The 27,538-nt window shown below is 41.3% G+C and overlaps 2 protein-coding genes and 1 long non-coding RNA gene across 3 annotated transcripts in view; 2 read left to right on the top strand and 1 right to left on the bottom strand.

Moving 5' to 3' along the window:
• Positions 1-3,365: 3,365 nt before the first annotated feature.
• LOC116489245 lies at positions 3,366-13,333 on the bottom strand. Its single transcript, XR_004253253.1, has 2 exons — positions 13,167-13,333; positions 3,366-3,508 (listed from the first exon to the last, which is right to left on the bottom strand). It is a non-coding gene; the product is annotated as an uncharacterized LOC116489245 (long non-coding RNA).
• Positions 4,430-12,306, top strand: LOC116489244 (radial spoke head protein 6 homolog A-like). Its single transcript, XM_032187468.1, has 7 exons — positions 4,430-4,435; positions 4,557-4,918; positions 5,391-5,619; positions 7,257-8,015; positions 9,561-9,702; positions 10,503-10,620; positions 11,811-12,306. The coding sequence occupies exons 2-7, from the start codon at positions 4,560-4,562 to the stop codon at positions 12,016-12,018; spliced, it is 1,815 nt and encodes a 604-aa protein (XP_032043359.1). The 5' UTR covers positions 4,430-4,435; positions 4,557-4,559; the 3' UTR covers positions 12,019-12,306.
• A 296-nt stretch (positions 13,334-13,629) lies between the features above and the next one.
• Positions 13,630-27,538, top strand: part of LOC116488849 (centromere-associated protein E-like) — a 32,666-nt gene continuing 18,757 nt past the window's right edge. The window contains exons 1-22 of the mRNA XM_032186799.1: positions 13,630-13,685; positions 13,766-13,857; positions 14,610-14,699; positions 14,778-14,896; positions 15,839-15,958; positions 16,995-17,076; positions 17,293-17,360; positions 17,445-17,516; positions 18,209-18,260; positions 19,000-19,087; positions 19,269-19,395; positions 19,870-19,989; positions 21,386-21,544; positions 21,926-22,070; positions 22,318-22,415; positions 22,663-22,719; positions 22,798-22,965; positions 25,222-25,296; positions 25,556-25,678; positions 26,053-26,187; positions 26,754-26,931; positions 27,142-27,298. Coding sequence (XP_032042690.1) covers positions 13,630-13,685; positions 13,766-13,857; positions 14,610-14,699; positions 14,778-14,896; positions 15,839-15,958; positions 16,995-17,076; positions 17,293-17,360; positions 17,445-17,516; positions 18,209-18,260; positions 19,000-19,087; positions 19,269-19,395; positions 19,870-19,989; positions 21,386-21,544; positions 21,926-22,070; positions 22,318-22,415; positions 22,663-22,719; positions 22,798-22,965; positions 25,222-25,296; positions 25,556-25,678; positions 26,053-26,187; positions 26,754-26,931; positions 27,142-27,298 — 2,381 coding nt within the window. The remainder of the gene's footprint in view (positions 13,686-13,765; positions 13,858-14,609; positions 14,700-14,777; positions 14,897-15,838; positions 15,959-16,994; positions 17,077-17,292; positions 17,361-17,444; positions 17,517-18,208; positions 18,261-18,999; positions 19,088-19,268; positions 19,396-19,869; positions 19,990-21,385; positions 21,545-21,925; positions 22,071-22,317; positions 22,416-22,662; positions 22,720-22,797; positions 22,966-25,221; positions 25,297-25,555; positions 25,679-26,052; positions 26,188-26,753; positions 26,932-27,141; positions 27,299-27,538) is intronic.

Genomic DNA, 27,538 nt, shown 5'->3' with positions numbered 1-27,538 from the left:
CAGTCAGGAAAAAAAATTATCAAATCCATTCTACAGTGAGAAGTGCTACAACACACATCCGGGGAACAGCAAAATAGGAACTGACGGAAACGTATAATCCTTTCAAAGCGACTGCAGTTATTCTCATGCTGAAGCTGAGCAAAACTACCGCATGTAATCATTATAAATTCAATGCAGTACCTAATACAAGAGTTCATTTTATCACTTTCAGAAATACAGGTGGGGTTTTTTGTTTGTTTTTACAAACCTAAAAAGTGAGCCTCCTTTTTATTTACTATAAATTTTTACTCCGTTTTTATGACTTTAACTTTCTCTTAATCTAATATCAACAGAAACAAAATGCCCAAGAATTTCTCTATTGAACACAACCTCCCCTCCTTTTCATCCCACCACCACCCCAGGAGAACTTCACTGGCTTCTGTCTCCTTGCTGTGCTCCTGAAGGTCGCTCAAGGCTGCGAGAGGCAGAGCAGAACGGGGTCTTGCCCCCCACACCACACCACTCCTGCACAGTCACACCTGGAGCAAGCAAAGACCTTAGATTCCGACCACCAAATTTGCCCTTTTTCTTCAACAACACAACCACGAGGATCTGTGGGGCTCAACGCAACAGATTTGGCTGGTTCAGCTGATGAGAAATAGTTCAGGAACACGGTGAAGAAGAGTTAGACTTGAAGGCAAGGCACGGCTCCAGCCAGCCGCTTGGACTTCTCCACCTGACAGCCTACAGCAGCACAGAAGAGAAGCTGAGCTGGCCCTGCATGGCTCCAGAACAGGCCCACTTGGTCTTACTGCAGCTGTAATGTACCAGCAAGGAGCAGCATTTTCTTCATCTCACCCTCGCAAGTATCTCTCCACACAGCCTGTGAAGCCTGCAGCAGCTGCGATCCAATCGACTTGTAAGAAACAGACAAGTTCTGAGCACCAGGACAAAGCATCTCGGCTGACACTGCTTAAACCCAGGATGTACTTAAAAGAAGCACAACAGCCAACATCCTTTTTGCCAGAAAACTGTGCTTTCTCCTCATAAATAACAGCAAAACCCACGGCTCTGTGATGGTACTGAAAGACAAGAAACGACATGCCAAAAACAATGAAAGTTCTCATAAAGTTGAGATACAGCACTTAGAAAGCACTAACCAGAGTGCCCACTGCAAACTGCAAGTTTTAGTCAGTCTCACAGCTCCCCAAAAGAGAGAAATGCCATTACCTCCAGTAACAGGAATCAGTCACAACGACGTTACAACCCGCTATCTGAAAAACTTCCACGTCCTGCATTTTTCACACCAAAAATCCTCATCCGGTCGCTATCATAACATAGCTTGAGCAAGAGCTTTGTTCACAACATAGGCTTAGCACTCAGATTACCAAGTGAGAGAAGATTTTCTCCCACCTTGAAATTTCGCTGCCTTACACCACCACAATCACAGCCACGTAGAATTAAATGCATTTATTCAGCATTTTCCTGTAACTCAGGGTGATTTTCTGAACTCAGGGGATGCAAAATACACAATTCACACCTCTGGATGCAAAGTCATGCTCAGCCTTAACCATGGCAACTCTCCCCTTCGAATCAGGACTAAAATCTGTTCATCCACACAAACCGGGTTATGGGAGTCAAGTGCTGATGAAATGACAAAGGACGTCATCTTACTTTCACTAAGTCCATAATAAAGCTCCCACCGACTTCAGCAAGAGCAAAAAACAGCATCAGATTTCTACAAATGATTATTATTCTCTGCAAAGCATCTTACACATTTCCCATCAGACCCCTCCAGAAGGAGGATGGTCTCTCAGCTTCCTAATAATACTGCCTCATGGAAAAGCATCTCTGGCTGCCAGCACTAATTTAGCTTAGGGTTTAAAAAAACAAAAAACAAACAAACAAACAAAAAACAAACAACAACAACAGAAAAAAAAACAGAATAAAAGATAGAATTTACATCGTTAAAGCCACGTGTGTATTTAATTGAGTATAAATTTGTGTGAAACTGCTTTGGAACTGAGGAGAAATTAATGTTGTAGCTTCTGAACAAAGAAAAAACGTTAAGAAGTAGTTTTGTAGATCACAGTCTTTTCATACCATTTTTCTTGAAGTCTTTTAGTTGCATGCAGATTGACCGTAAGTATTTAATTCATAAACATACATTAAAGGAGAAGGTAAAGTTCATCTTCACATGCTCAGGGGCACTTCAGCCTAAAACATGATTTGCAACCTGAAAATTGACTAATTAGGCCTTCCTCTCGAGTAAGCTGATAGCACACCTGGCAGCTGCTTGCAGGAATATTTTCTGCACAGAAAGCATTGGCACCCAGCTCCTAAGACAAGGGCAAAATGCAGATAAACTTGCCTTGCCCACCTCACAGGAACCACCTCAGTGGTCACAGCTGCTACTCACCAGTCTGATGGTGAAAGCTTCTTCACACCTGTGGGACCTGCAACTGGGCTTTTTAATTCAATGATTGCCTTCCCATTAACAGAGCACAGAAGGATTCCCATGTGAAATGGGAAGCTCTATTCAGATTCCCCTACCAGTGCAAGCACGTTCAAAATTCAGCAATGAAACTACCACAGTGCAACAAACGTTCAGTTCTACATGTGGCATTTTATGTGTCACCTCTGGATCTGCGACTGGAAGTCAGCAGACACCAAGATTTCAGTTTAAAAAGTGCTGTTGGAAAAATGTCTTGAATTCATAGTACAAGAGAGACCATTGCATCTGCTGTGGTCAGGTATCAACACAAGCCATTAGCACATCTCCCTTGGAAAGAGAAAACATTAGGAAATACTTTAGTTACTCTTCAGCTAATTAACACAGCCTACTGATGGTGTTTGCCACAGTGAAATTTCTGCAGTATTACTGTATGTATTCAGTTGCTCTTCTTCTTTAGTGATAAGAGCTCACGACACCATGTTGAGAAAACATCCTTCTGCACTGAGGTCCTCTCTGCCCTGAGCCCCTCGTACATTTCATAATCTCTATAATAGGAAAGGCAGAGAGTAACACTATAGCTAATTACACATGCTCTTCATTTGCTCTTTCTTTGCTAACAGAGATTGTAAAGATAAAGCACTTGACTTTTCTTGAGCAGGTGCCTCACAAGGCATTACACAAATAACGAGAATTTTATACATTTTAGAGAAATGAATTACTAACCAACAAAACAAGGTTTTCCTCCAAATAAGAACTACAGAGAGCAAATAAAAAGCAATTCACAAGTACTGTCGCGCCCTCTGCAGTTGATGTGTAAGCTCTGCAAATACACCTGCAAAACGAGGAACTTGGGCAAATTCCTTGCCCATACCAGGAAGTCAAAACCTCTTCGTGCTGAAACTCAGCAGAATTAACATTTTCATGACGTTACCTTACTTTTTGGCATCACAGGGATGTTGTACGGGAACTTTCAAATTCTCCTTTTGCCCACGAAAGGATGTGGAAAGCTGTTTTGTTGTTGCTGCTGTTCAGAGTCGGGTTCCTCAGTGGTACTTCTGGCATTCCCTCTTGGAACTGGAAAGCAATTTGCGATGCCTCATCAGAATTCGTTCTTTCTGGTTACTTCTAAGAAGTACCCAAAATAAACTGCATTTATGAAAAGTTGTGTTAATTCCTCCATTGACCACAGATTAAGCATATTTTACCAGCCAAACAGCTGCGGTATTTGGTTTTATAGTGTGAACAGGGCATTTTGTAGAGATGCGTACAGCATCGATTTCTTCCCTCGGATACCCTGGCACAGTATTTTCACGCCAGATTTTTAGAAAACATTTGACACTTACTCTAGGGCCGGCCACCTTTAGATGTCTGTTCAAATGTGCTAGCCAAAGGGATTACGAAAAACACAACTATTTGTTTTAGAGCCTCCTCATCGAATACTAGGTACGCATTTAGTCAGCTAGTACGAGATCTTTACTGATTTGGCCATAAGCAATTAAGAAGATGAGGCGAGCATGACCATAAGCAACGCAGGAGATGATTTACACGAGAAGCTTTCTGCCACACGGTGAAGCTTTTAAACTTTAACTTCAACCACCTGTTGTAGTCGGTAGCGCTGCAGCACGACACCTGAGGGAGCTGCAACTGCATCCCCCGCTGCGCTACCACACTGCTGTCAAACAGATCTCGAGGAAGAAGCCAGCAGGCTCTTCCCCTGCACCTCGTCCCGGGCATTTGAACACTCGGGTACAGGGGGGAAGCGGCGACCCCCGCCCGCTGCCCCTCGCAGCCCACCCGTGATGGCGGACCCCAGGGGCGCGGCGCCAAATGGCGGCGGGGTCCGGCCCTGCCGCCGGGCACACCCCTTCCGGGCCCCGCGCCCCTGGCAACGGCGGCCGCTTCATGGACGCCACGGCCGAGGAGCCCGGAGAGAGCCCCGGGCGGTCTCCTCCGGAGGAGTCGGGGCCTCGGGCGTCAGAAGCGGAAGCAGAACGCCAGGAGGTAGGGCTGGGGGCTGCGAGGGAGGGTCTCGCCCTCGGTCCCCTGCTGAGAGCCCTGCTGACGAGCCGGTGCCGGCCGGGCACCCTGTAAATTACTGACCCGAACTCGGTGTCGCCCACAGGGGATGGAACAAGCCTCTCCTGAGCACCAGGGGCCAGAAGGATTCAGCCAGCTGTATGCAGAGGGACAGGACTCGCAGGAGGCCAGCCGAAGCGTGGATCAGGCGCGAGCACTGGGATCTGACCCTTGCCAAAGACAGGAGCCAAGAAGTGCCTGTCGGACGTACGGAGGAGGACAGGAGCATTACCAAGCCCATGAGGATGGGCATGGCCCCTACCAGCCACACGAGCCCGGTTACGGGCTCTATCAGCCAGGATACAGCCCGTACGACGATCCGATACCAGATCCCGAAGCCCGAATGCTGGCAGTGCAGAATGCAAAAGCCTACTTGCTGACGAGCAGCACAACATCTGGCCTCAACTTGTAAGTCTGCAGAAGAGACAAGAAGGAAGGGGGCAGGATGAGAGTAGTGGTGACAGGGTAAGGGGCTATGCTGTCAGGGACGGCAGAGTGTGGAAAAGCAGAACATGTTGTAAATGCAGCGTTTAATCGCTATGCTATAATTGTGTGTCCGGCCCCTTTCAATCCAAATTCCAAAGGGAATTTATGGTGTTCAAAGAGCCTTCGATTAGATTGAGGCCAGGCTTGAATTCTGCTTTAGCTCCTCGGCCAGATGTGGGGTAAACGAAAAATGGAAGGTGAGGCTACTCTTGATTACATTGCAAAGAGGCTAGTTTCAAGTCTAATTTCCCAAAATGCTGCATGATCCCTTTGCATCTAACTGTTCCGATTTCTTTGATGCCCAGGTGATTACCTTGTACTTTTGATATTAGAAACAATATTCTCAGACTTCCGTAATAGTAGGTCAGTAATAATACTTATATTCCTATGACAGATACGATCATCTTGCTAATACGCTGACAAAGATCCTGGATGAACAGCCCACAAATGTGGTAGACATAATTGAGAATATCAGCAAGGATGTGAAGTGGGCTCAATTTCGGAAAAAAATGGATACTCTTCGAGATGAACCTGCAATGCCTCCAACGTTTGAATCTGCAGAAAGGAGTAAAAGTTTGTTCCTCAAGTCAGATGAAGAAGGAGATGAAGAACTAGACGAAAAGGTAGCGAGTTATTATCAGGCACCAATAGATAGCAAATATACTGGAGAGATGGGTGGCAGGAAGGCAGAAGGGAAAAGGTGGAAGTTGTGGTCTCCCTCATAATATTGCCCCTCGTGATTGCATGAAATGATTACAGCCACAGTAGCATGTACCCTCTTCACAGTTCGGTTGGTCCCGTGTCAAGTTGTGAAGAAAACACAGCTGGTTACTTAGTTTGGAATTTAGTTGCTGCAGTAAGTCTCATATCCCGAGCTTTTGAAAGCATAGGTGTTCTGGAGATGAGAAATGGAAAGGAAAGTTTACAGTATCTCTCATACGCTTGTTCAACCTGGAATATGCCACCCAAATTCTTTTCTGTATCTAAACCTGATATTTCTTTACCTAAAGTAACCGTAATTCTGGATACTTCTTTCAGAATATTGTGCACAACTGCTACGGTAAGATAGAGAATTTTGTGTTCCTTCCAGCTCCAGCTGCAGTTCCAGTCCTTCCTTCTCCAACTAGAGAAAAAGTATACATGCTTACAAGAAGAAAAAACTATTAGAATCAAAAAGCCATTTCATTAAACAGGGAAATTTTCAGTATTTAGTTGGTTATATATGGAAGTATTTGTACCCAAAGAAAAATTAAGAGAATTCGTGTAAAAACTAAGGGAAACAAAAGATAATAAGACGTTGATTTTCATATCAAGTTACCAGGATATATTCAAATGAATCGCCATCACAGAATATAAATCCTAACGATAGAAAATACATTATTGCATCTTTTCCATAGACTGTTACTAATTTTACAGTAACAGTCTACAGTATGTGATGGTAAAAAATGGACAAAAGTGGGATGTTTCAGAAGGGAATTTTTCATACTTGTATCTACCTTGCTTTGACATAATAAACCTAAAAGAGCCAGGGATACTCCATGTGAAACCAACACTACTTCTTCCAAATTCCCTATTCTGTTGTGCAGGATGTTTTAATCACCTACAGCAATGAAATGAGAGACTGGTCATAAAGCAAATGGAAACGCTTAATAAAATCCTCCTTCCCAGCATAGTCTTGCCCCTCTTGAATCCAGCTGGGGTGTTACTAGTGACTTCAGACAGGGGACAGTATTTCATACCAACTCTAACAGATTCTACCTTAAATAATGAAGGGAGCATTATGGCAAAGTATCCAAAAGAACAGCATTCATTCCAGAGAAATAGTGTTGCCCTGGTGTCTAAATGTGTAAAATATATTTCTGCTTTCCCCACGTGCATCTGCCACAAACACGAGGCAACACAGCAGCGCTGTTTCCAGGCATCAAGGCCTCTTATACAGAAAACGCGTGCTAGCAGTGAAGTCCTGTGGAGATCCCTCGTGAGAATTCTTTCTGTACTTTGCAGTAATTAAAAGTGAATTTGAAAATTGAGATCTTGTATTCTAAAAGCTGCGCTTCATCTGTGTTCTCTTCTTTACCCTCACAATGTCATTTTTAATTTTTCTAAGTGATAGTGGGAGATGTAAATGAATGTCAGCAGAGCTTTTTGAGAGAGCGCACTATAGGAAAGTGAAGTATGACTTTCAGTAGATAAATTGTTCAATCTTTCAAATAGATAATTTTATTATTACTCAGCTCTAACTCATGATTTCCTTTACTAGGGAGAGACTCCTCTGCCTAATGTGATGGAAACAGCCTTTTATTTTGAGCAGGCTGGAATTGGCTTGAGCAAAGATGAATACTATCACATATTTCTTGCCCTTAAAAAGCTCATTAGTGCCCAGCCAATCCAGGCATGTCGCTTCTGGGGCAAAATTTTGGGCCTGGAGATGAACTATATTATAGCTGAAGTGCAATTCCAGGAGGGAGTAGAGGAGGAGGAAACAGAGGAGGAGGAAGAAGAGGTTCCTGATGAAGGAGAGAAAGGGCTGGGTGAAGTCGAAGATGAAGATGAGGAGAAAGAAAAAGAAGATGAGCCACCAAAGTCTACCTATAAGCCCCCACCTGTCATCCCAAAAGAAGACAACGGAACTGGGGCTAACAAATACATCTACTTTGTTTGCAATGAGCCTGGCAAAGCCTGGGTGAAGTTGCCTCCAGTGACACCAGCACAGATTGTCTGCGCCAGGAAAATCAAGAAGTTCTTCACTGGCAGGCTGGATGCCCCTGTTGTGAGCTTCCCTCCTTTCCCTGGAAATGAGGCCAACTACCTGCGGGCACAGATAGCTCGGATCTCAGCAGGAACCCACGTCTGTCCCATTGGATTTTACCAGTTTGGGGAGGAAGAAGATGAAGATGAGGAAGGGGGAGGAGGAAGAGATACGTGTGAAGAAAACCCGGATTTCCAGCCTCTTTCTGTGGCTGAAATGGTGGAGTCTCTCTCCACGTGGGTACACTACGTGCCGAGTATTTTAAAGCAGGTAGGTCCTGCCATAGGCCACGCTGACCTCAGATACCATTCTCACGGTAGTGCTTCAGGATGTAAATGAAGCCCCTCACCCACCCATTTGAACTATTCACCAGAAACAGGACTGGACTGAAAAGATTTCCTACAGAAAATGTATTAGAAACCTTCTATCATATATAAATGTGTTGCACATATTTAAATATTAGAAGGTTCCTAAATCTACACGTGTTTCATGATTTTTTCCATCTTCAGGTGCAAACCTATCTTTAGATAATCATGTAGGATTAGGCCTTGATAGATAATTATTTCTGGCAGTCTTCTACATTGGGTTACCTCTCCTGAAATCCTCGCTTGACAGAAATGTTTTTAATTCTGTTTTCCTGAATAGGATGCTAAATTTCAGATCGCTTGTGATTGTATGCTAAACGAAACTTATTTGGTGTTTTCTTCTGGTTTACCTTCCGTTGCTTGCTTTCTGCTGTGAAGCATGCAAACAAAAAGGCTTAAAAACTTAAAACCAAAACATTGTAAATAAAATTGTAGCATAAAATATTTATTATATCAGGTTAGTGCTGGAAAGAGGTTGTACTAATGCAGTCATCTTTCCTGGATACCAACTTAAGAACGGTAGTGTAAAATAACAGCAAGTGCTAGGAACTAAAGTTTAATTTTATTGCCAGCAAAACAATAGTTCTAAAAATAAAATCTGTTACCATTAGAATTTTGAGAACATTTTGTAATGTTCCTCCGACTGGTAGCTAAAAAACAAGGCAGACTTTAAAAGGAATTCTGTAAGAATCTGTAAGTCTTTAAAAGCCTGTAAGTGTTCATCTCTCAGCTTGCAATAACTGGTAATCCAGCAAGGATACAAACCCAACTGACAACAGGCAAGGATTGAACTAAATTCCTGTCTTCTGTTCACTGTAAACATAAAGATAATTTGGCATAAAGACATGGGATGCTGTGGTCTTTCTCGTGCCTTCTGTGTTCAGTAATTGTTGAACTGAAATACAGAGTACAAGGTAAGACTTTTCACGTGCATTGTTTGGACTTGGGCCCAGGTGCACAGGGACAGGATGTTCTGTCTGTCTTCTGTGCATATTCACAGCCTGTGCCTGACAGGGAAGGGACAGGTAATGCCAGCATGTTTGTGCCCAATGAAGGCCAGCAACAAGTTACTGTCTCTTCACAAGATGAATATTGCAATATGTGTTTGCTTAATGATATGATCCCAGCCAATAAGTATCAGCATGGATAAGTATCAGCATGGATTGATTGTACTTAAAAGAACTGAAAACTACAAAATAGCTGGAAGCTGATCAGAGAGCCATGGGGTCATTCTGCAATAGTAAGCAGGGATAAGGAATGAATGAGGGATAAAGAGAGCGCTCTGCCAAGAGGATACGTACAGCTCTCTGTCAGCAACGTACCCATTCTGGAATACATCTTTTTTTCTTTTTCCCCCACTTGCGCTTGTGTGTGAACCAATTGTTTTAACTGGCTTGCATTTCTTCATTGATTGTCGCGTGTATTTATTATTCTCCCTTACTGATTATAGGGTCGTTGTGTTTGGATTAACCCTTCACAAAAATCAGAGGAAGAAGAGGAAGGTGAAGAGGAGGAGGAGAAAGATGAGGAGCCAGATGAACTCCAGCAAGAAATAGGACCTCCCCTTCTCACTCCACTCTCTGAAGATGAAGGTACTCCTCATGGAGTACGATTTTGGATAGAGCCACTGGGATTGTTGGCATTTAGGTAGTAAAAGTCATAGGCCTCTGATGCTTCACAGAACAATGTAGCTTGCCATGGTAGGGTAACCGCATTCTTTTACAAAATTAATCAGATGTGAAATGGTTAACAGAATCGACCTTAAAACTGAAATGATTGGGTTTACTAGTTAACCGTCCTGCTGAGAATAAAGGGAAAAAATATTCAGATATGTCAGGCTACTGGAAGTTCCAGACAGCTCACCCCTGAAATACATTCAGCTATTTTTCCATCACCTTTATAGGCAGAAGAAAAGCGTGGACACAAAAATAAATATATATTCACACATGCATAGATATACAAATAAGAATTTATATCCTCTAGCACAGACTGCAGCAACCCATAGAGATATGGAAACCTAAATACTAGACTGTAGCCATAGCAAATTATGTTTCTACTCCCCATTCTTTGATCAGGGTGAAATACGTATGTAATTTATCCCTCAGTGATAAACAATCCCTGACAAAAGAAACAGCAGCGAGTACTACTGCGTTTCAAGAACGTGATCCTTTCTGTATGGGACTGTTGGCATCCACGTGATACCTGCCCCTGCATCCAAACCACCTGTCTGAACACAACGTCTGCATTTATTGCTTGTGACTTAGTTCTTCTAACGTGCATCTTAATATAACCGTTGCCTGAGTTCTGTGAAAGCCTTGTAGCTCAGTCCTAAATATTTTGTAGTGGCTTGTAAGTCAATTTATTCATGTAGCGTGTGTTTGGCTGCCTGCAGGAATTCAAAACGTCCCTGCTTGGACAGCTCAGCCTTCTACAAACCTGATCCCCCAATATGCTGTTGCAATCCTTCAGTCGAACCGATGGCCTGGAGCATATGCCTTTGCATCTGGCATGTGAGTAGCCAGCTGACGTGGTTACAACACAGACCATACGCTGAACGCAGCCATGCCCGATGAAGTCAAATTTGCTTTCTTATTAATGTATTGACTGAATCGTAACTATTTCTGAGACCGATAGAGAAAGCCACTTAAGAGTGCACAGTGTCAGTATGTGTTCAAGGCTGAAAATGAAGAATCTTTGGAAATGCTAGCATGAAACTGATGCATGTACATGTCCGGTTAGTGCCTGGCCACAGTCCTGGATTTAAAACCTGTATTCTTGAGTCTGTGGTGCTTTTTACAAATGAGCTTATTTCTTTTGTTCTAATTTTCAGTTGTTTCTATTAGGCACAGTACAGTCACTACCACTAGAAGCTTTAAATGGGCACTGGAGTGGGTGTCGGGAATGGCTCCATGTTACTAAGGTGAAGTTGGAGTCATACTGAATATCACACAGTGACAGAGGGTAGCATTCATCATTTTTGCACTTGGCGATTTTTAAGCGGAAGGTTAAATATTGTGCAAAAAGTGCAAGCATAGAATGGTTTGGGTTAGAAGGGACCTACAGATCCCCCAGTTCCACCCCCACTGCCATAGGCACCTCCCACTAGACCAGGTTGCCCAGGTAGACGAGCCTGGCCTTGAACACTTCTAGAAATGGGGCATCCACAGCTTCTGCGGACAACCTGTTCTGGTGCCTTGCCACCCTCAAAGAATTTCTTCCTCATATCTGATCTATATCTACCCTCTTTCCACTTTAAAAGCATTACCCCTTATTCTGTCGCTACATGCCCTTATAAAAAGTCTCTCCTCGTCTTTGTTTTAAGACCCCTGTTAAGTACTGAAAAGCTTTGATACTTCAGGACTGAAAACTTTCAACTTGAGGTTTCCTTGGAGCCTTCTCTTCCCCAGGCTGAACATCCCCAGCTCTCTCAGCCTGTCTTCACAGGAGAGCTGCTCCAGCCCTCTGATCGTTTTCATGGCCCTCCTCTGGACCTACACGAACAGCTCCACATCCTTCTTGTGCTGGGGGCCCCAGAGCTGGGTGCAGTGAATCCAACAGCTACAAAGAGATGTGTTCCTTTAAGCACCTCTTACAGGGAGCTTGCACTCCATTTGCACAGCAGAGTAAGGAGCCCTGAGAGGATCTGCACTGATAGATAGATGGTGTCAACTTTTCACCATTTTTATTTTTTTTCCCTCAGGAAGTTTAATAATATCTACTTTGGCTGGGGTCACAAATACAGCCCAGAAAACCATACACCTGCACTGCCTGAGCCAGTGCAAAAAGAGTACCCCGACGGGCCGGAGATCACCGAGGCTGCGGACCCGACGGTGGAAGAGGAGCTGGCTTTCAAGGCTACAAAGGAGAAAGCCAGAGCTAAGAAGAGGAAGACAAGGAAGAATGAGTAGGTGATGAAGAGGAAGTCACGATTATGATATAGGAAACACGAATACTTGAAAAGATTAAATATTTATAGGGTTTTTATACATGGATCCTAAATGAGTTGATCTTCAGTGTAGGCGGAAGATGCTTATTTGGGGGGTTTCTGTAGGCTCCTTGCAGCTGCCTCTCCCAAACAGATGAATAGTGTTTTAATAAATGGAGCGTAAACAAGCTCAACTTAAATGTGAGTTTCAGATGCCTTATTTTGGGGGTTTCTGTAGGCTCCTTGCAGCTGCCTGTCCCCAAAAGATTGTTATATATGGAGTGGTAACTCATGTTGAGAAAATGGTTGATATTAATAAAGAAGGGGGAGATTTGGGAATGTGGCCGTGGGGGTTGGAAAACCCCGTGATTGAGATAACATTTGACTCTTAAGGGACGAGGCCATCAGGAATATAAAAGAGTTTAGAGGGAAGCAAGAAGGGTGATTCAGGAGACTCCATGCAGTCTCCAGGTTCTCTTGTTCTCCAGCCATTGAGGCATGGAAGTTTCTGGGTGTTTGCTGTTGTTGTTACATTCAAAGTTGTTTGACCAATGAAAAGTTGTTTTGAAAAGAACTGCTGTGGGGTGAAGGGTATAAGAGGGGAAACCGCCCTCAAGATAAAAAAAGAAAAAGGCAACACGATGAAGTTATGTCGTTGTCATGTTAAAGGGTGTAGCTGATTACGGGCCCAGTCGGATTCAGAGTCCTGAACCAGTCGGACATTCACCAAAAACACGTTAACTGTCTGGGGGTCCCGTCAGACATTCACCAAAAACGCATTAACTGTCTGGGGGTCTGGTTGGATTCAGAACACTGAACTATCACGGATAAGCACCCTCACCCTAGTTGCATGTAATGAGAGCTATCACAGTGCAATCAAGTATGGTTTATTACAGCAACAGATAATGAGGTTCTTTTGGATTGCCGGCGATAGGGACTGTCTGCAAAAGCAAGCTAGCATGCATGAAATACAGGTGTTACAGGTGTTACAGGTGTTCTAGATGTTATAGTTTTACAGGTGTTATAGATGTTACAGGTGTTACAGGTGTTACAGGTGCGCAGCCTAGAAATAAATGCGTTAAAAGGATCAAAGACTCTATAGAGATTTCTAAGCAAGTATTCAGATCTCACCCAAAGGCGTCCCAATGGGGGAGAAGAGAGGCTCAGCCCGCCGACTGGTCCCAGGGGTCAGGAGGTCCTCAGGATGCTGTATTCCCTCGGGATGGTGTCTCCCCTGACGGTGGGATCTTCCCTCACATCCCCTCTCTCTTGGGCCAATTTATACGATTTTCTATCTTTTAGGTGGAGCTTGAGTGGCTCTAGTCAAGCACATCTTAGCTATGACTGGTGCCAAGTTCTCCCGTCTCCGTTTGGGGCTTCTGTGGGCTCCTTGGAGCCGCCTCTCCCTCGCGGGCGCCATTCCGCGCCCTCCCCTCAGCCTCCCCTCAGCCCGGTCCCCGCCCCCGGCAGCGAGCGGCGGGGCCAACAAGAGGCGGCCTCGGGCCCCGTTCGAAGCCGGCGGCGGCCGGGCCCGGGCTGCGGGACGGCTCCGAGGGGCTCCGGCGGCTGCTGAGGCTGCTGAGGCGCCGCGGGGATGGCTGACGAAGGGGCCGTTACCGTCTGCGTGCGGCTGCGGCCGCTCCTCGCCAGGTGAGGGCGAGGGCGAGGGGCTGGGCGGCGTGGGGGTGCGGGTGGAGCTGGTGAGCTTAGCGGGGTGCTTTGTCTCGTAGGGAGAGCGCTCTGGGGGACGAGGCGGCGCCTCACTGGAGGAGCGAGGGGAACACGGTCTCAGAAGTGAGCGGTGCCCGAGCCTTCAGCTACGGTGAGTGTGTGGGAAGGAGCAGCTGGGGCTGACGCGGGCCTGCGGGATGCACGGCCGGAGTGCGCGCTGACACTGCTTGCCGTGGCGTTGGCAGCATCGCAGCTCTCTCGTGGCGCTTCTCCCGGCCTCGTAATGCCTCAGGGGTTGTGTCTGCGGTGTTTGCGTGGCAGTGCTGGCCAGGAATTCTCCTTTGGGAGTCGGCGTCCTGCTCTCAGCGCCTTTTGCTGTGCTGGTCTGCACTGCAGAGTGTTGTTGGAGCTCTGTTGGTATGGAAGTGAGGTGGAAGATGCCCTCTGTAGCGCTCCCATCTCAGGGACAAGTGGCTGCGCTGAGCCCAGAGCATTGGGGTGACGTGCACGTGAGATGCTCTTGCTTGAAGCATCTTCCTGCTGCTCCACCGTACTGCCTCCAGACACAATTTTTCCAAGTCTTGTCAGGCTTACAGTCCTGATACATAGATCAGCCTTAACCGTTTTTAGGGTTGAATGGGACAACTGCATCTGTCACTCTTAGTTCCTTTGAGGCTCTGTTTTCTTTGCATCGTCACTGTTGGTGTTGAGTTTAATCTTTTGTTCCTGAAGTCTGGCACAGTAGTGACACAACTGTGTTTTATGTTTAAATTATCCTATGAAGACTCAGTCCACAATACAATAATTGAAGTCAGCATTGCTGAATAAGATGACGGCTTGTTTTTGACTTGCAGTGCTATGTTCTTATGTGCTTTCTTTTCTTTTTTCTTTTTATTTTTTAAGATCGTGTCTTTCACTCAAGTGACAACACACAGCAATTATACGAAGGTGTAGCTGTTCCAATTATACAATCAGCCGTGCAAGGATACAACGGTAGGTTTTACAATTGTGTTTTAATCCTATTTGTAATGCAGTTTGGAAATAGTCAGTAAGACTTAATCATCTTCCTAGGCACGATCTTTGCCTATGGACAGACCTCCTCAGGGAAGACGTACACCATGATGGGGAACAAAGAGTCTGTAGGCGTTATTCCTAAGGCAGTCCAACACGTCTTCAAACTTATCTGTGAGGTGAGTAACTCCATGAAATTGAAAAAGGACTAGCAATATTTTTGAATATTATATTATAGCAATATAGACTGAAAGGACTAGCAATATTTTGGAATGTTAAAGGAAAACTACTTTTAGCATTAAGGAGTTTGTGAAGAAAAGAAACAGTTTATATTGGAGGATATGTTGCACTCACTTTGCTAAGCTTGCAGAGATGCCATTGGTTTTGAAAAGTAAAAAAAAAAGTGAAATAGTTGGAATCAAATCAGTAACAAAACAGTTGCTTTTAAGCTTGCCAATACATTACACTTGAATTACAAGCTTAGGCAAGGTGATGTGCAGCTTTCTTCTTTGTTTTTCTATTTTAAAACTTAGCTACGAAATACTAACAATATTAATGACATCAAGGAGAAAGTACAAACTGAAACGTTATTTGCAGAGTATTTGCTTCTGCCTTGAGTATTTCGGGTTATCAATATTGGTTATGTGAAATGTTCCTGCTCCTTTGAGGTGCAGAATACCTTAGGGTCTACAAAAGCATTTAAAGCCAAGTAATTAAAAAAAAAAAAAAAGTAACTAAATTTTCTGTGGTGCTGTAGTCTGGTGTGTGGCCTTTCCTAGCAAAGTAGGTCCGAGAGAGAAGTCAAGCTACGCCAAGAATAGAAAAAAGAATTAAATATGGAAAGGGGAGTTGAATTGACCTATTGTCACACTTCTGTAGACCAATTAATTTGCTTTTATGACTTAATAAACGTGACACAGCATTAATGCAGCTGGAAGGAGATGGAACAGAAGGAAATGCATCTGCATTTGTAGACGCTCACATGCAAAGGGGAAAGAAGTCTGTGGAATGATACCCAAGCATATAGCTTTGAGTTCAGAGTACTGTAATTAAAAGGTGTTCGTTGTTTAGTCTGATCTAATTTGCTTAATATTGTTTTCATTTCCTCTTGCGATCATTAGATTCCAGACAGAGAATTCTTGTTAAGAGTTTCCTACATGGAAATCTACAATGAAACCATTACGGATTTGCTTTGTGATATCAGGAAAAAGAAGCCTCTAGGAATTCGTGAGGATGTTAATGTGAGTGGATATTATGTTAATGTAAGAAGACATAACAATTTCATCTGCTTGAGGGGAAAAAAAGCTTTGAAGCATCTAGGTGAAAACATCTCCTCATCAAACTGTAATTGTTATATTCAAAGACAGCAGAAGGGCACTTTCTGTAATAGAACAGCAAGAGTGAAGCTGGGCTTGCTGTTGCTGACTTATCTTTATAAATGTTTATAAAATGTAGACTTCATTTTCGATGTTTTCCAAGAGAGTGTATTTTATTTAACTAAAACAGTGAATACTTGGGATTTTTCTAGCTAGTGGAACTACAAACATGGTATTGATTCCCTAGCTCAATGCGTTAGAAGTCTTCAAAAGATAGAAAGATGCTATTAAAGCAGCTCTGCATGTCATCCACAAAGTGGATAGAATTTTCTTCTACTGTAATTGCAGAAAAGTTATCAGAGTGGTACTATCCAGTAAAATAATCTGTAGGGAAAAATAAAATAATGGTATCCTTATGTTCTTGATATCAAGCTTTGTGACAAACTGTTTTTGTTTTTTAATTATTTGGATCAATGCTTTTAGAATCTGGGAAGAGCGGAGACGTATAAGCTCCATGATTATGGCCTTATAACACTTCCAGATATATCTTTCTGGACCTATTCTGAGGGAATCTCCCTTACCGATGTAATTTTTAGGATGGTTGCTGGAGCTCTGGTTTTTGTCTCTTCAGGTTATAGTACTGTTATAGGTCTAAATATAGGTTATACTGTTATATAGGTTATAAATATATATGTAAATATAGGTTATATTATATATAAATATATGTAAATATATTATATATAAATATATGTAAATATAGGTTATACTGTTATAGGTCTAAATTTTCCTCTCTTTTTCAAGAGGCAAACTAATGCAAAAATACATTCAACTAATCTCACTTCCCTTTAAAAGTACAGTCATAATTCTTGGTAATGTTACCTTAATGTATTCAAGTGAAGTATAAATTTCAGTAAGTTATTTATTACTCGTTTTTACCTTTTTTTCTTTTGCTTTGTTTAAGAGAAATACATTTGTAGAAGACCTCACTGAAGAGGTGGTTGTTTCCCCACAAGAGGTTATGGAATGGATCAGGAAAGGAGAAAGTAAGTTGTTTAACCAGTGTCAGCTGATATTTTAGGAAAGTATTGAATTGTATACATCTAGAATCCCGAGTGTCTTTGAGATAATATTCAGAAATTGCTGCTTGCGAGCTTAAAGGCTGTCCTTGTCTTTTATCTCCAGTTTATTGGGTTGTATTTCTACACGTGTATTTCAGAACCAGAAGTATTTCTAATACTTTTTTTTTTTTTTTTTGACAGAAAGTCGCCATTATGGGGAAACAAAAATGAATGAACACAGCAGCCGTTCTCACACCATCTTCAGAATGGTAAAAGCCTTTTCCTATGAGAAGGTTGTTTTGTTTTACTAAATATTTGAAGTGACAAAAGCTTATTGTGCCTGCTTCTGCTAGATAATTGAAAGCCGAGAACGAAGTGACCTTGCAAATGCAAACTGTGATGGAGCAGTGATGGTGTCGCACTTGGTAAGAAGTACTCTAAGAAGTTGTTAAGTAGGCATTTAAGCAGGGAGTTTACTGTTGCAGCTTGCCTGTGAGAAAAATGTTATTTTAGAACGACATTGCAAGCATGTTTTGTTGTTAATTTCTATCAGATGCTTCTTGGACATAAATCATGCTTCTGATCATCTGTATAGACGGAGACTACTGGGGCGTTATCTGGAGGATATCCTCCCAGCAGAGGGAATGTTGGTGTGGTTAGAGTTCCTAGACAATACATGCTGGACTGAGGAGTGTGATGTCCTCCCCAGGAGCGTAAGGGACTATTGTCAGCATGTGTCCACATATTTGTCAAACATAGCTTCCCCTCTGAGTGTTCCTGATCACTGACAAACCCAGTGAAATAATTCTGAAATAGCAAACGTTAAAGCTTCTATTAATAGAGTTTCTATTAAGAGAAATTCTATATAGGAATTCTATTCTATCAATAGAGTTCCTATGACCTTATTTGATCTCCTTAGGCACTTTGAAAATATTTTTTTGAAATGTTGTGGAGTTGCGTATCTCTTCCAGTAATGAGAGAGCAATTGTTTGTTTTTTTCCTATTTCTTCCCAAAGCATAGCTATATTTTAAATCTGTGCTAAGAATTTCATAGAATTAAGAGGATCTAAAATTAAATTACCCCCAGCACTAATCAGTGAAACGTTTAATGTTGCAGAACTTGGTAGATCTGGCAGGCAGTGAGAGAGCTAGTCAAACAGGATCTGAAGGTGAGTGTTGAATGAAGTTCTCCTTATGACAATTTCTGTTAATTAAGGTTTAGCGAGAGGCTGTGATGGAAAGGAAGCTCCTATCCATGTGATGTTGTTATTTCTAAGTAACGTATCTTCCACTTGGCAGGTGAGGATCTGCTCAGGAAAATAACAAAAGTTGTAAAGTGCAGACAATTGTGTAGTTACATGGCTTTTCTGGACCGGCAGGTCCAGCAAAGGTTGTAGGCTGTACTAATATAATGAAGATGAATAATCTGTAGTAAAGGAATCATTAGAAGCTCTTAAGGACTATTAATAAATATATAAAGCTGAAGAGTAAGTAGATAGCTCACTGTGTTAACAATCAGGCTTAGTTAAAAAGACAGCATGAAGAACAAAAATGTCTTTATTAAAGAAAATAAATCATAATCTGAGAATAACACGTTAATATCCTCTCTTAAAAGGTGTGAGTACCCTGAAAGTTGAATCTAAGATTGGTTTGGTACACTTAGATTCTATTGTTTTTTTTTTTTTTTTTTTTTTTTTTTAATTAATGCTAATTTGTGATAGACTTTGATTCATTTGGGTTATTCTAAAAGACTTGATACTGGGTGCTGCGTTGTCACAGTGCATTTTAGTACTGGAGATTTAACTCTGGAGAACCCCTCTGAGCATAACATAACACAACACCTTGACAGGTTGAATAAAACAACATTTAGATACATCTTCAAGAAATAAAATACTGTGTAATACCTAGGTGTCCGACTGAAAGAAGGCTGCAATATAAATCGGAGTTTGTTCATTCTGGGCCAAGTTATCAAAAAGCTTTGTGACGACCCTTCTGGGTAAGTGCTTGTGTTGACATACCTCTTTTTGGACAAGTCACTGATAAATTAAGAAGTTAAATCTCTTTAGACATCAAATAGTATTCTATATAGCTCTCCTAAATGTTCTGTCACCTTAAGACAATACTGTTTTTTCATAGAAAAATGACTTTTTAAATCTGTTTTCTTACTTTCCCCTCAGTTTCATAAATTACCGTGACAGCAAGCTGACTCGAATTCTACAGAACTCTCTTGGAGGAAATGCTAAGACGGTTATTATTTGTACAATCACTCCTGTTTCTTTTGATGAAACACTCAGTACTCTTCAGGTAAACCTTCTTGCCTGTTGTCAAGCATCATTCTGCCTCTAGACTTTAATATTGATGGCTTGGGGTGGGGGGAAAAACGTGACGGGCAGGGGTCTTTAGTCACTGGAACCTTCTAAAGGTCCTCTGCACTTGGGACATGAAATGTGTCTATTTTGTACTCTGCGTGTTCTCTCGGTCCCATTGTTGTACTAGTTTGGCTAGCTAGAGCTTTTTGGCAGTTTGACAACGTTTTAGACAGCTTCTACAAGAAGAGAGGGTAAATGAACTAGTGATGAACTCTAGGCAGGATTGTCTTCCCTTTGGTGCTCTCTAGATCTTTATATTGAAAACTAATTAGGTGTGGTTTTGTTTAAGCACACTTTTCTGTCATTCAACTGTTCCCTTAACTCTGTTGGGAAATAAGAGAGAAAATACGTCTCTTGATGCATTTGTTCTTTAACCGTTGTCCGTGAGAGATGATGGTTGCTCTTCCAGTTTGCCAATACAGCCAAAGGAATGAAGAATACTCCAAAAGTCAATGAAGTTCTTAATGATGATGCCCTCCTGAAGAGATATCGCAAAGAAATTCTGGATTTGAAAAAGCAGCTGGAGGAAGTATGTAATAAATACAGTAAAATTTATAGTTTATATGTGCCTGTGTGCATATATAGTGTGTGTGTGTGTATATATATACACGCACACGTACTTTTGTATATTTACAGTGGTAGCTCTTTGGAAACTGTTTTAAACCAAGACCAGTTAAATCTGGAGGGGTGGGGAAACCCTTTAAGCTGGTAATTGTTGCTTATATTCAGAGAATACAAATTGAAAACAAAGCGAAAGGTAAAGCAATTGATAATGACCAGTGTATCTGGGTGAAAGCTAACGCTAAGTGAGGCCAACTGACTGACGAATGTTTTTGTAGGTGAGAGAGTTTAAGAAACTTATCGTGCCTCATAGTACACTTCAATAGTGCTACAAATGAAAGCAATAATTGACTGACGCTCAGTAACCTCCTGTATTATAATTTAAGGTTCCAAATGGATTATTTCCTCCTTCCTAACTGATGTTCAGCCTAAGATGCAGCTATGTAAGATCAGTGGCAAAGTCTGTCGTGTATATGTTGAAGATATGTTTTAAAAGTGGATGACTTGAGACTTCCCACCATACAGTGTAGTCTCATTCATCTTGCTCAAAACAAACAAACAACAAACAAAATAGCCAATACAGTGTTGATGAGAATCCTGCAGGTGTTGTAAGAGAATGCATCATAATATGTAAAGCATGGGAAAATGGTAACTTAGACGTGATGCATCTTTCGATGATTTAAATCAAAGCAATCTTTTTTGGGGGGGAGCAGGAAGAGTTATAGAAAAAGATTAAGGAAAAATTTGGCTTTAAAAAATGAATTTGAAGTATAGATTTCCACCTAGTGGTATGCTTGTTCTGTTATAACATTACGTAGTCAGGAAAGTACTTCTGTTGAGTCCAGAAGAGGTTCTTAGAAAATTGCGTGTATTCATCTCTAAATACTTAATTATCGCAAGATAACTAAGCTGTCAAATAGCTAGTTACTGCAATGCAGTTGCTTTACAACAGAATAAATGATCAGTACCCCAAATTTTGAGACATTGCTTGGATCAGAGAAGCATATTGTTATGTGACAATTAAATCATAGCTATGAAAGAGCTTCAGGCTCTGTAGAAAGGTGAGCTTAAACTGTTATATTTGAAAGCATGCTTTCTCTGTCTCTATTTTTTAAATTCCTAGAGAAGTCTGTAGCTATATTGTTTTGCTTTTCTAAATACTTGCACATACAGACTTCAAATACTAAGTCTATGGGTAAATTGTGGACTAAATTGTCAGTTGCTTTCTTAAAGACTAGAGACAGCTCTTCCAGGCTTAGAAGAATATATGTACGTGGTGTCATTTTTGATTACTAATAATACCTTATCTCTCGTACCAGTAGTTTGTACTCTTTATGTCAATATGATTGATCTTTTTATGGAAGGTGTCTCTGAAGACTCAACTTCACGCGGTGGAAAAAGATCAATTGGCCCAGTTGCTGGAAGAAAAAAATTCTCTTCAGAAAGTGCAGGAGGATAGGATACGAAACTTAACTGAGATGCTGGTGACTTCTGCCTCGTTTTCAGCAAAACAGGATATTAAAGTAAGAGCAGCTGTTACAGATCTTGTTAAATCTTACATAGAGTCGTTGTGAAAATGAAGAATAAGTTTGAGTTATGCAGTCCTGAGATTTCGCTTTCAATATGCCCAGACCAATTGTAAGTGTTTGTGCTCAATTTTCACACTTTTAAGGAATAACCTCGTAAATAACTTGTGAGTAAGCGTTCATTCAATTTTGAACAAGACTTTTGCTTACAAATAATCGTGCTGTAGTTCAGTTTTGAAGAAACTGCAAAGCCGAAGATACTGTAGGTTAGCCCGCAGGAATGTTGTAGCAGTAACTTATGCAACATCTACTCTCTACGTAGTGCTTAGATCACCATTTTCTATAAATAAAATTTTAAAATGAATATTTTTTTTTAAGGCCAAGAAAAGAAGAAGAGTTACATGGGCTCCTGGTAAAATAAACCAGAAGAATGTGAATTATTTTGAAGACTTTGAAAAAACGGAATTGACTGAAACAAAAAAAATGAAAGCGTCCCTGTCTTTCCTACCAGATGGAGAGGGTTGTAAGTATCTTTGTGGGGCGGAAGGAGAACACGAAAATTCTGCAAGGCAGCTTTGAAATGAAGACCTGAAAATGAGGAATAATCCCTTGCTTATAAATCTAAATGTATAGATTCAGAAATGTTACTCACTGTGCTACATCACTGCCATTGAATGATTATTTCGGATGTGATGAAATCTTTGACAGAACTCTTGATGTCTAGTTTAAAATGTACTCTCACTCTATTTCTAACGCATCTTCCTTTTCAGCTACATTTTCTGAGAGTTCTGAAAATGACAACCAATGTTTAACTCTTCCTGATCAAATTTCGGATACAGAGTGGACTCCTGGACCTCACATGAACTGGGTAACTTCATAATCTCTTCAGTTGGCCTTACATGGTGTCTACACATTCCATGCTTCTCAGTAAGGTCAGCCTTACCCTTCTTCAGGGCATCGACGATCTGTTTGGAGTTGTGGGATGTTTTTGTGGAGAATGGGCTAGTGAGCTTTGGTATTTAAACAGGACTAGCAGTGAAAAGACAAGCAACAAGGAATATAATAAATTTGCTTCGGCTTGTACATCAGTTAACTAGAAGTGATTCTCTTTCTAGACTCTGAAATTCTTTGAAGAATCTACGCAACGCTGTGACGTTTCAACACTAGAAAAGGTAAGCCTGTCCATTACTGTCTTAAAAATAAGACCAAAATCCCAATAACCTCTCCTCAAGTTTGTTGTCTCTTTTTAGGACCTTGCTTTAAGTGAAGTCAATGTCCTACAAGATAACTTCAATAAACTCGTATTAGAAAATGAACAGCTGAAATTAGAAATAAATGAAATGAAGGAGAAACTGAAGGAAAAGATGGAAATAGAAGAATTTGAAACGCTGGAAAAGCAAACACAAAAAGAGCATGAGGTAAGGTGCACTGGAATACAGATAAGAATTCTGTATACTCAATTTTTTGGAAGAGTTAAGTCAGTATACATCTACTTGGATGTTTATTCACAGGTGGTGCTAAGTTGCGCTCAACAGCAGAATGAAAGAATCCAGGATTTGAAATGCGCTTAGCGTAAAACTCGTATTTAAACTTTGAATGTTATTTAAATTCGTATTTCATTTTTGAATTTTAACTAGAGGAAGTCTAGTTACACACATGTATATATTTGTGTGCATCCACACTATATTTTTTGTGCGCATGTATATGTAATACACGAATGGTCTAGATTTCTGCAAGAGGTTCTCCCTTTCCAATGTGTAATAAACGCGCTGTTACTAAATAGGCTATGGAGTACTTTGAAGTTAGTGAAGTATGGCTTAATAAGCATACTCGTTTCTTGTATAGGACAGTTCAGTGAGTTACAAAGATCAGAGCTATGTCAGCATTAACCTTAAACATTGTTTAACTCAGTCATAGTGCGAATGATGATGTCTGTAAAAGGAAAAAATAAAAGCTGTTTTGTGCCACAAAGTCAGAACATTCTGTCTAGTGGATAATATGACATAGGACATGCAGACTTCCAGTTCGTTTCACCTCCTCGTGCTTTTTGTGGACATATCTTTTTTTGTCCAAATGTCTGTTTTCTTTCTATGCTCTAATTCTGTTACAAGTAATACATACTTCTATTTAGGCATTACGTTCTAGTTGCCCAAGGGCTAGTCTGTCAACTAAGTTACGGAAGGAGAAGAGACATTTGAGGTATTGAGACATGGGTGTACTTTATTCCATTTCTTACTGTTGAGGGATTTTTGGAACAGCAAAGATCCCACGGCTTGCTGCAGCTGAGCAAACCAAGTCCCCATGACAGTGTTCCCACACTGCCCAGTTGAGGAATTCAGACAAATATTGGTGCCAGTAGCTGGCTTCAAGGACAAGGTCTACGTGACTGCTAATCACAAGGGGGTTGTTCTCTTGCAGGTGGGGTTGTTTTCTTGTAGCTGTTTGTCTGAGTGCTTTTGACCAATAATCTTGAGTGAGACACTCTCCTCCCGTTTAAGTTCCCTAGAAAAGTCAGGCTATTCGGGTAATAAAATGGAGCATGATCTGACCCTACTGGTGTCTGTCATGTCTTCGGCCGTTCTTCCTGCAACATCTTACCTAATACCTTTTCCAGAAGGAGCTGATTCTTTGCTGTGTTGGCTGCAGACTGGTTGCACGCCCTAGGCTGTTTCATATCCTCTTACCATGATGCTAAGGTTGAACTGAAGTTGCATCCTTTCGCCCTGTTTCAGGTTACAATTTAACAGCCTCACCTATTATTTGTGTTCCCCACAAAAATGTATAGGTATATTCTGAAGCCAACATTGAACAAATCCTGTTACAATTGTCCCTGAAAAATTGTCCCTGTGTGTCTAATGACAAATAGTCTAAAGTACCTTAAGTTGCAAGAACTGCTTTTTGAATAAATCATACCTTCAGATCCGTATCAGAAGATACTCACTAAAATGTAAGCATTTGACACCTGTGTAGCAAAGTAATTACAGCACAAGTGACAGGTCACCTCCTTTGCTGAGCAGATTTGGCTGAAATCATCAATTTCAGCCGGCAGACGCACAGAGGTAAACTCTGCTGTGAATAATGACAGGAAGTGACTTTTAACAGGTAGTTTGATACTATTTCTACAGCTCTCCTCTGACCTGAAAATTACAGGTTAGGTTTCCTCCTCCCTATGCTTGTAGCTTTTCTCTGTAGTCTTCTACTTGTGCCTCCTTTCAGAGGATGCAACTTGAACGTGTTTCTGGCTTGCTTACTTCACCTCAGCTCTGACACTTCCGAATTCTTGTCACTGAATAGATTGCATTAGATAGCTGCACTGTTGTAAAACGCTGCTTAATGTGACCAATCTGAAGTTTCATACCTTACAGATTTGTGCATGAAATGGCTTTGATCACATTGCTTTCACTTCTTGAGCTGTTTAAAATTAAGTTGGACTTGAATTCTTTCAGTTTGCTGGGAAGCCGAAATGGAGCTTTGCATCTTATCTATCAGTTTGAAAGGGCGTAGCAGCTTGCTTTGTACCTGTTTAAATACATATACATGTATATGGTTTGCTAACTAACAGAAAAGAAAACATAAGGTAGACCTTGCTTATTTTCGTGGCGATGGCAGCTAATACCATTGGTTGTGGTCGCTTTCTAACCTCCTCTGCAATTTTGCTTCAATTTGCTCCACAGACAGAACTAATGCATGAAGTTACCAGCCTAAAGAATGTAGTTTCAAATGTGGAAGCGCACAATGTAGAACTTGAGGTGAGTCTGTCTCAAGCTTGCATGCAGTAAGACTTCTATGGAACATTGGTTTATGTTGATTAGACTGTCCATAGTAGATAAGAGTATAGACTCGCAGGGCTCTGGTTAGTCTTACCAGTTGTAAAGGGGATATTTATAAACTCAATCTTACATAATAAGCGTTACTAAGTTTTCTGTTAGATTTCTACCTGAAGAAAAAAAAATGGAACTAGGTTTTCCCTTGTGTTTTTTCTTTTCCCTTTTCTCCTGTAACTTTTAGGCAGAAATAAGCTCCAAATTGGAACAGCTGAAAGAGAAAGAGAACAAAATAAAGACGTTACAGAATCGTGTGGAAGAATTGCAGAAAGCAGGAGTGGAAAAAAAGGACGCATCTGTTTCAGCTGTAAATGTGAGTTTTCTTCTGGGGTTGCGAGGCTATGTTGGATGATACTTTGTTGGGTATGGGTTAAATATAATTATAGCTTTAGTTTAGTTGAAATCCGCTGTCAAGCGAATTAGCTATTTTTTGAAGCTTAAAACACTGGCTACATCAACAGTTCTCCTGCAAGAAGCTTATTTTATACAGCAATGCTCTGGTGAAGTAAAGCTATGGGGAAGGTTGCACTTCACTCCATCTAAAAGGAACAGCAGAAGGACAGAGCTCAGATAATGAACCATGTTCGCAAAGTCTCTTCTGTACTTTAGCTGTATTATAATGATCAAGTTTGCTTTGTTATGGCCTGTTTTAGCTTTTTAATTATTTTTCCTCTCTTTCAGAGAGATTTCGGTAAACTACTTGAGGAAGTTCAACAGTTGACCAAATCCCTCTTAGATAGTGAAGCTATAGCCTTGGATGCCAAAAAAGAGTCTTCTTTTCTCAGAACTGAGAATTTGGAGCTGAAGGAGAAAATGGCAAGTATTTGTTAAACCACTTTTGTTGCTGTACCAAATACGGTTGAGGTACTGTTGTCTTCCAATCAGTAAATACAAGATTTGGCTAGTGACTCGTGCTCCAAGTGATGTTTTCACTCTGGAACTCGTGGAAAAAAGGTCTTAGGAGAAAGATGAAAAGATTCTAGAGGCTTGTTGTGCAGGAGTAAGTGTGCAGTCTATCAGTATGGAGAGAATAAAGCAATAGTGTTTGGGGAGTTCCTGGGAGAGAAGACTCCAAGTCTGATTTTTCCCGGGGAATAAACCAGTGAGATGAATGCAGGAAAGTGGGGTGGACCGTGCTTTGAGCTTTGACGGAGTAAAAATGAAATGGGGAAAGCGGTTATGGTTCAGCCTCTAATGTAAGGTACGTTTTGGTTAGCACTCTAACAGGAATTAAGTTCTTTAACTGCGACTTCTGTTGTATTGATCATGATCCAAGTTGTTCAGGGCAACAACAGGAAATGTGATGGGATGCAATGTTTAACTGTTAAGCAAGTAGGCTTGGATTTTGTGTGTGAACTGCACGTTGTTTTGTCTTCCTGAAGAATGAACTCTCAAGTAATTACAAGCAAATGCAAAAGGATGTGCAACTCTATCAAAGTCAAATAGAAGCAGGAAAAGCCAGCTACAAAAAGATGGAAGCTGACTTGCAGAAAGAATTGCAGTCTGTATTTCAAGAAAACACAAGGTTAACTGCACTGATGGAGGGTAAAGTTCCAAAAGGTACTGTTCGGTTTGAGTTGGTGCTCTCTTCCCATCCCTTGCCCCTTCTCCCTTTCCCCACTGAGGTGGGTGGTAGGGAAGATTTTGGCTCTAATGTTTTCTAGACTTTAATGTCTATGACATTCAGGGTGCATTATGCCTCTTCTGCTTAGTTTAAAACCTGCTTTTCTACCCTCACACTTTCTAACCAAAAATTGTTCATTTTTCTAGATTTGCTTTCTGTTGTGGAGCTGGAAAAAAAGGCATCTGATATAAAAGCGGAGCTAGAAAAAGCATCGGAAGAGAATGCACTCCTACAAAAACAAGTAAACGAGCTACCAGAATTTCAGTCTCTACCAAGTAGTGTTGAGATGCAGCAGAGAGAGCTAAACAAAAAAAAATCTGGAGAAAATTAAATTTTTCTGGAGCTGGGCTTCCTTACGTGTTCTTAATATTGTGCTTCCCGAGTTACACATTAGAATATCACACATTAGAATCTAATAGGCCTCTTAAAGACAAAAGTAGTCTTGAATCAAATAACATGACATTCTTCAAAAAAAAAAAAAAAAAAGCCATTAAGGTGCTTTCCCTCAGGTATCTGATATTTGCATTCAAGAAAAAAATCAAA

The sequence above is a fragment of the Aythya fuligula genome, chromosome 4 (assembly GCF_009819795.1).
Source record: "Aythya fuligula isolate bAytFul2 chromosome 4, bAytFul2.pri, whole genome shotgun sequence".
Classification (NCBI taxonomy): domain Eukaryota; kingdom Metazoa; phylum Chordata; class Aves; order Anseriformes; family Anatidae; genus Aythya; species Aythya fuligula.
Note: the sequence above shows the minus strand (reverse complement) of the source record. Positions and strands in the feature narration are given on the sequence as shown.